Below are 8,704 nucleotides of genomic sequence, written 5' to 3' on the forward strand. Positions count from 1 at the left end.
AAAACCGGAATCGAATGGATGATAGAAATCAGTGATGATACTCAGCCCTAGTGAGCAGCCTAGGCCTGAGAGAGTGGATGTAGCTGTGGGTAATAAGAAAAGATGAAAAGAACGATTGATAACTTTTTCGTTAAGGCCTGATCTGTCTGAAATTCATAGCCAGCTCTGACACGGTGCCATCAGTCTTTGAATGCTGAAAAAGCAGCAGTGTATCCAGGAAACACATTATATGCTGCGATAAATGCACTGCCCAAGTGTCCCCTCTCCCCACTGCCTTTCAGCAGCAGACAGGTCGTCAGAGGAGCCGAGATGATGATTAAGTTAAGACAAAAGGACCATCAGGGGGTCCTTTTGTCCCTCTTTGGGGGGGGGAATACCCCCACTGGGTTTAAATCGGTGTGAAACATTTAATGACCACTAACCCACTGTGACTGTGACTTTCCACAGTAATGAGTAACACAGTCAAACATACCAGTAAGCTTCCTGCCTAAATGTGTTACAGGCTGTAAACAAAAGAGACTCAGCACACAAACACATTTTACATACTTCATGTTCCCCCCATCACAAACAAAAGCAACACAATTCTGTGGGCTACATATTGAACACAGAAACAAAGCATTGATCGACTACAATTTATATCTGGATCAATCCACCCGCCTCTAAATCAGACCCGACCAACACAGACTGAAAGTTCATCACTTCCCATCATCAGTCACGGCTCGCCATCCCGACACCTTTTAAGGAAAAAGATGAAGCAGGAAAAGAAACAGAAACAGTTTCAGGAGCATCATGTAGAGACGTGCAGGATAAAAACACAAACTGAGAGTCGCAGCACTGTGCAGGACCAAAGTCTGACGCTGCAGAGCAAATGGGCATATATTTAAATCCACAATGAATATCTGAACACCTTCAGCTAACCTGTCAGTCCAACAGTGACCCAGAGCAGACATCCACTAAACAAAAGCAGGAAACACCAGAAGAAGGTGAAAGTTTTAGATGATCCATCTGAAACCTGTGGGGTGACCTGATGAGGTAAATGGTAAATGGCCTGCATTTGTATAGCGCTTGTCTAGTCCATAGGACCCCGAAGCGCTTCACACTACATTCAGTCACACACACATTCACACACTGGCGATAGCAGCTACATTGTAGCCACAGCTGCCCTGGGGCGCACTGACAGAGGTGAGGGCGCTCATAGAGCTGCAATGTTACTGCAAACATGGGCAAAAATCTGAAGGTGCTTCTGCAGAGTTTGAGAAACACCTTCACCTGAATGCAACCAGGTTATTGTAGGTTTTTATTTTATCCCCGTTAATATTCCAGCCCAGTTCAGGGCGATGGTGGCGTTAAAGGTGGAAAGGTTCAGGATTAAGGTGAGTTTCCAGACATTTCTGCTGATTCAGTGATCCTGTCTCTGACTGTGGCTATGATGAAGCACAGGTGAGGCCACATGCTGCTGTTTTGTAGGTTTCTCTTCAGATCTGTGACGCTGTCAGCATGATTTATGATGGACTAGTGACACTTTAAAGTGTGATCTCACCCCAACCGGTCATGGCCGCCCCTCCCCGAGCCTGGTTCTGCTGGAGGTTTCTTCCTGTTAAAATGGAGCTTTTTGTTCCCACTGTCACCAAAGTGCTGCTCATAGGGGGTCATATGATTGTTGGGTTTTCTCTGTATGTATTACTGTAGGAGCTACCTTACAATATAAAGCACCTTGAGGCGACTGTTGTTGTGATTTGGTCCTGTGTCAATAACGTTGAATAATGTCTCCATTTGGCAGACAGGATCTGTACCACACACCAGGAGGAGGTCACTTGTTATAATTAAGATGCAGGATTACATGGAAAAAAGATCATTTAATAATGAACTTGTGATGTTGGTGTAACAGAGGGATTCTTCACTTGATGCCTGATTTTGTGCAGGTGCGTTCTGACTGAGCTCAGTCAGACGAGTAGTGAAAGCGTGGAGCAGAGGGAAGTGTTGAGCGTGTAACAGGGAAGTGATGAAGCTGAAAGCATCTCTGCTGCTCAGGCTTCAGACTCTCAGTCGTCACTCAGACATGAAGACTGCGTCCGTCTGTCTGCTCCAGGGTGAGTGAACATCCTTACAGCTTCATCCAACACGCGCTCAGACAGCACGTCTGCATGAGTGCATCAGGGACGCTTCCACTGATGTATCACCTGAGTATCTGCAGGCACATGAGCTCAGTACCTGTTCTGCTCAGAGTCGGGATGAGGTTCTTGGTTCTGGTTTTCCTTCAGTCGAGGAACATAAAAATCCTAAAACAGCATCATTTCTGAACTGAGCTTTCATTGACCTCTGACCCTCAGTGACCTCTGCCCTCCTGTTGCAGGTGTGTGTGTGCTGCTGCTGTCTGCACCGACTGTTTCTGCAGGTGAGTCTTTTCTAAGTTTATATTTATGATTTCAGGAGACAGTCTGCAGTCATTCCCAGTATTCAGATCTCTGTGACAGAACAGAGTGCGTTTCATATAAACTGAGCCAATACTAAATGTTTGTCTAACAGCAGTAATCCCACTCAGTTACATGTAATACAGAGCAGTTACATGTAATCCCACTCAGTTACATGTAATACAGAGCAGTTACATGTAATACAGAGCAGTTACATGTAAAACAGAGCAGTTACATGTAATACAGAGCAGTTACATGTTTCCAACATTACTCATTTTTACGGAGTTATTCATTCTTTTGGAAGTGCCCTAAAATTCTAGTTCTTCATATAAGTTATAAATCTTTTTAAATATGGCCTTTTTCATTGGTTGTGAATGGCCTTATGCACAATGTTCTCCACCAGCTGTACTTTTTCCATTAATACATTTTTACTGCTTAAAGTCTTTAAAATAAACTGTTCGCCAGTCTTAATCTTAAGGAAAGCCCTTTGAAGAGGTCCCTCATTGACCCTGTAGTCACAGACTTACAGTAAGTTGTAGATTTTGTGGATAATTTACCAGAGTAAATATCCGTCTGTCATCACCCTTGTTTCCACGTATCACGATCGTTCACAGATGCATTAAAGAACAACACATCCAGCCTTATTCACAATATAATCTGATATTTTTGCTAATAAGGGTTAAGCATAAAACATCCTGGCTTTTACTTTTTGTATTATGACGTACGTATAATAAATGGTTCGTAGGAAAAAGTCCAAATTTATAAATATCAACAGTGTTAAGACAGAGATGATTAAAATTAGCAAACATTTTGTTAATAAGTTTACGCAGGCACGGTCAGTCATTCCCTGTCACATAACACGGACCTTAAATAAGGATTTTTAACTTCATATATCAAATACTTTTCAAGATACTTAATAAAAATATCACATTGCAAAAGACACATAGTGACTGAATCGTACTGTACATTAAACATAAAATTCTCAGACACAAAAATAAAGAAACTTTCCTGCATGAATTAGTGCGACTGCAGTGATGCAGACACTGACAGATGCCGGTCCGTCATGGTGAAGAGAGAGCCGTTGATTTATCAGTCGATCTGCATCCCTACCCTCACCCATTCTCACAAACTCTGACTTTGACCGAAAGAATAAGATTGTGGATGCAAACGACGGAAATGAGTTTTCTCCAAGGTGTGGCTGTCAGAGAACAATTTCCTGCAGACTGATTCTTTGCTGATTTAGAATACATTTGCACAATAATTGCAAAAGAAAAAATTAAGTTATTTTATTTACATTTAGCTTTGACTCAAACTCAGAATACGAATATCTGACGATGTGTCAGAGGCATGTGTGGTCCTTTAAAATCTGCCTGTGCCTCAAAACTACGTACTGATTGTACTGATTTTTAATGGTCTTTAAAAGTTCTTAAACAAAGCTCTTCCACTCTTATGCTGATGACACATACACATTTTTGACAGTTATAATTGATGATTTACAGATTTATAGTCTTTAATACTAACTGTCGAAACATTAATGGCCACAGAGGTTATTTGTATTGACACACTTTAGTTCAATCTCTGGTTAACTGAGCCATACTGTATGTGTGTTGGTACATTTGTCACTATATTTTGAACTAAATGAGGTAAAAACCGTGCTGCACCAGTTGCAGGCATGACAGAGTGGCTTGGCCAACCCCCATTAAAAGGGAGTTGGAGTATTCGAAGCGTGAGGTGACAAAGCATGGATGACAGTTTCCAAGTTCATGCCTGGACAGAAAGGGCTTTAGCTTCGATCTGACGTGATAGAATGAAGATTTCACCACCCCATTTATGTGGCCATCAAAACTAAGTGCAGTGTCGATTTTTACCCCAAGATTAGTAACAGAGCTCTTCAAGCGAGGGCTCAGAGCAGCAAAGTGAACATTTGGGATACCAGAAGAACGATTGGGACTGAATAAAATTGCTTCCACTGTTTGTTCATAAAAATGTAAAACATTTAAATCCATGATTTAACTTTGCTAAGACAAGCAGGAGTCCAATCGATGAGCTATCAGAGTGATTGAAAGGTAGATCAAGCTGGCAATCATCAGCATATAGATGAAATGAAATTTCATGTTTTCAGAAGATCACACCAAGTGGCAGGAGATACAATGGTAACAGTAGTATAGTGTTCCTGGGTGAGATGTGGACATGCCAGGAACACCCAGGAGATGCTCTGGAGGCATCCTGGTCAGATTCCCAAACCAACAGAATCTGTGACAAAGGGCAGCCCTGGCAGAGTCCAACACCCACTGGGAACGAGTTCCACTTATTGCCAGCTATGAGGACCAAGGTCTTGTAACGGTTTTATGAGGATCTAATGATCCATAGCAATGGCTCGACTAGTGGACGGACTCTCCTTTCCAGCACCCTGCCTTATACAGCACTAACTAATACACACACTAACTAATACACACTCTAACTAATACACACACTAAGCAGAATGGTATTCTGACAGTTGGCATGGTCGTGGAGGTTTGGCATCATCACCAAACACCACGAAGGTCAAGAGTTTGAGTCTTGTTAGATTAACTGACAGTGATGTCTCTGTTATGGACTGCCAACCTGTCCATGATGTGCCCTGGTTTTTTGATCACTGACAGCTGGTGTAAGCATCCTCATTGGTTCACTGTGAAATAAATGGATGGTAAATGGCCTGTATTTATATAGCGCTTTACTAGTCCCTAAGGACCCCAAAGCGCTTTACATATCCAGTCATCCACCCATTACATTCACACACTGGTGATGGCAAGCTACATGGATATTTATTCAGAACAAACCAAATACTAAACAGCAGTATGTGAAAACAACATCACCTCAACAGAAATTCAGTTTTGCCAACTAAATAGACAAAGAAGATAGAAATAAAAGTTTTTCCTTAAGTGGATTCTTTGTTATCCTTATTTATAAAGGGATATGATGGTGGTCCACCTCTCCCTTAAAATCAGGGTAAACGTTTTGTAGGTCTCCCAGGTTTCAAGGATGTTCCTTAGAGGGCAAGCCAAATTTCTGGATGAGAACTTTGAAATAAGTGGCAGTCTTCTTCGTCTTCTATTGGCTGCTGCTTTAGCTGGTTCCACAGGAGGTCATCTGCCTCCATCTCATCCTATCACAACATCCTCCTCGGTCACACCAACCCTCTGCACGTCCTCCTTCAAGACATCCATGAACCTACTCTTTGGGTTTCTTCTTTTTCCCCTGGCATCTCCATAGTTACCATCCCCCACCTATCAGTTGTAGTCAGTCATGCCAAGTAAAGAGTTAATTGGTCTGCATCCTGTCAAATTCAAATTACCATGGCAACCATGCCCATGTGAGCTGGCTGCACATTTGGATTCTGGTTTTGATGCAGGTCGGTGTGAAGTTTGATGATCATCGTGACGCTGGTCCTCTCCTCTTTGGTGGTGATTATCTGTCTGTCTGTCCTCCAGTGTCTCTGTCTGTCAGTCCAAACCTTCAGCAGGTCTTCAGTGGATCTTCAGTGTCTCTGAGTTGTGTTGATGATGGACAGACAGCTGATGGATGGACAGTGAAGATGACCAGCGGAGGACCCACTGAGGACTGTGGAGCAGCTGAGATGAGTGGAAGTTTGTGCGTTTTGGATCGTAACTCGTCCTACGGTGGAACCTTCTGGTGTGAAAGCTCATCTGGACAGCAGAGCGATGAAGTGTCCATCAGTGTTTCAGGTACAGTGAGATGTTCCAGCTGTGTCTCTGTCTCTGTGTGACTCCAATCTGATGGTGGAAGTCTGTCTCTGTTTACCTGCTATTCAGAAAAAGGTGTGATCCTGGAGATCCCTGCACTTCCTGTGAGACCAGGAAGTGATGTTACTCTGCAATGCAAGAAGAAGAGTGGTGAAACAGTTCCATCTTTTTTCTTCATGAATGGACGTCTCCTTGGGTCTAAAGCAGAACACGTTATCCCTAATGTCAGGCACTCTGATGAAGGTCTCTACTGGTGCGCTTCTAACACATTTGGATCATCTCCTCAGAGCTTTCTGAGGGTCCGAGGTCAGAACACTGACATAACTCTGTGTTTAAAGACCTGACCTGCTGAGCTGACTCATTAACCTGTTTCATCATGTGTCCTGCAGGGTCTCCTATAAATACTCTCAGAAAGTCCGTCCCTCCACCTCCAGTTTCTGAGGCCAGTTCTTCTCTGTCCACTCTTCCTCCTCTCACCAACTCTTCCTCCCCTTCTTCTCCCTCTGTGTCTTGGATCAGAGTCGTCTGCCACCTGTTGGCCTTCTGCCCGTCCTGCATCTGCACCATCCTGCTCCTGTCCATCTGCTGCAGCAGGAGCTCAGGTACAAACTCAGGCAGATACTCACAGAAACACTTTGATCACGTCAGCACTGTCCTGATTTCTCCACTCTGCCCACAGGTAACAAACATGATGTCTCCATGGAGATGCCATTGGATGTTGACGAGCATGATGACACCACTGAGCATTATGTTTGAGCGGACGGATCCTCTGATAGAATTAAATGTTTCTAAAGCTGAAAACTCTGAAGTCCTCACTCTGAGTTTCTCAATCAGAACCTGATCTGTTCACTGATCGATCAATAACCCTCAAACTACTGATGAATTACTGAATTATTGGATGAAAGCTTTGTTTGACATTGTTAGCATCTTCAAACATTGAAATCTCTGTGCACCTCTCTCAAGTTATTTACTGCATTTCATTTATTTACCACTGGTTCCCAACCTTTGGGAGCCACGGCACATATTTCACATTAGAAAAATCACACCACCAACAAAAATATCACAGAAAGTATATTGATAGTTTTTCCCTGCACACCAGGTACAGTGGTATCGGCTCGGTTTGTCCCCAGTGTACCTGTTGTACTTTCTTCTGACTACTACTCCTGCTAGGACCTTCATCTGCATTTGAGTTTTCTCCAGAACCAGGTCCGATTGTTTTACTGCCAGTTGGCAACTCATTTAAATAGAGCTGGTAGTTGTACTGCCCTCTAGTGGAAGAGAATGTAATTGTTCCACCCGTTACTCGATTACTTCGAGGACTAATCAGGTGGAACCAGATAATCGTCCACGGCACACCTGATCATTTCTCAGGGCACACCTATGTGCTGCGCCACAGTGGTAGGGAAACACTGGGATAAATGGTATCAAACACTGGGAGCGTTTGCCGGCGTTTTACAGAATGATGGTGAAAGAAACGGTTGATGCACTTTGAGTTCTTCAGCTTTGTTAAGGTTTTATTTTAATCAGCAGGAGAAAAAAGCCATGTAGTTTTAGGAGATTATCATATTTATTACCAATCCCAGGTTTCTGCCACGGCTAACTAAATACAGTCAATCCAGCAGTGTGCACGACCTCTTTAAAAAAATGATATTTCAACGCTCAGATCCATGAATTTTCAGTTCCATGGATAAAACGATAAAATTAAACCAGATTGTATTCCATTAAGATTCCAAATTACAGTTTTTTACTTTCATCCCTGAAGAGGAACTTTGTGTTTTTGAGTTTTTTTGAGATGTCCAGTGTGTCGGCTCAAATTTGGATTTATAAAAAACAAATTCAGATTCCAAAAGGTAAAACAGGGAGAACTCAGCAAAAACGAGGGTTAGATGACAGGAGGTTTAATAAGTGTGTTGATCAGTGTTTGTGGAAGCTCTGACAGAGTTAGTTCAGTTCTGAAACTTTACTGTGGCCTCACAGCTCTTCTTCTACTGTGTCATTGAAGAACCTTCAAACTCTCTGAGCTGGTTTTCCTCCTCAGCCCTGTTTGATGACAGAAAGCACCAAACTGTGTCCTAATCTCACTTCATTATTTATCAACTTGTTTCTTTACTAACCAACAAATTATTTGAACATGTCAGCAAATAGCAGATTGAAGAAAAGCAAAATAATAACTTTAACTCCAAGTGTCTCATATTTGATGCGTGAGTTTTTCACACTTCTACATCGTCATTTTATATTTTACACAATAACCTGCTGGATGCAGCAAATGTGATACAAATTAAAACTCACATAAGCAAAAGAATGTTACATTTTTAAGTTCTGTTTTTTATGTTTCGTCAGAAGGTTCAATAAACATTCAATAAAAAAACGTTTTTTTCTGGTGATTATTTCATAGTTAATGGTTTTAAGGGCACAGGAGCTAAACAAAAGTCATCAAAGGTCAGCATGCAATGACATGAGTCAACATCACACTGCTCTGTGACGTCTGTGACATCACTTCCTCTTTTGTAAAGTTTTTTTTTTTCATTTAAATGTTCCATTCAGAGTTTA

The 8,704-nt window shown here is 42.2% G+C and overlaps 1 protein-coding gene across 1 annotated transcript; it reads left to right on the plus strand.

Annotated features, from left to right (window-relative positions):
- The first annotated feature begins 1,963 nt into the window (after positions 1–1,963).
- Positions 1,964–8,529, plus strand: LOC146578001 (uncharacterized). Its single transcript, XM_085256837.1, has 6 exons — positions 1,964–2,090; positions 2,354–2,395; positions 5,882–6,136; positions 6,224–6,460; positions 6,544–6,756; positions 6,834–8,529. Exons 1-6 carry the CDS (start codon positions 2,003–2,005, stop codon positions 6,908–6,910), a joined length of 912 nt encoding a protein of 303 aa, XP_085112963.1. The 5' UTR covers positions 1,964–2,002; the 3' UTR covers positions 6,911–8,529.
- The last annotated feature ends 175 nt before the right edge of the window (positions 8,530–8,704 follow it).

The sequence above is a fragment of the Mchenga conophoros genome, linkage group LG3 (genome assembly GCF_057382185.1).
Source record: "Mchenga conophoros isolate Kocher_MC1m ecotype Shallow Benthic linkage group LG3, M_conophoros_male_GT1.1, whole genome shotgun sequence".
NCBI lineage: Eukaryota > Metazoa > Chordata > Actinopteri > Cichliformes > Cichlidae > Mchenga > Mchenga conophoros.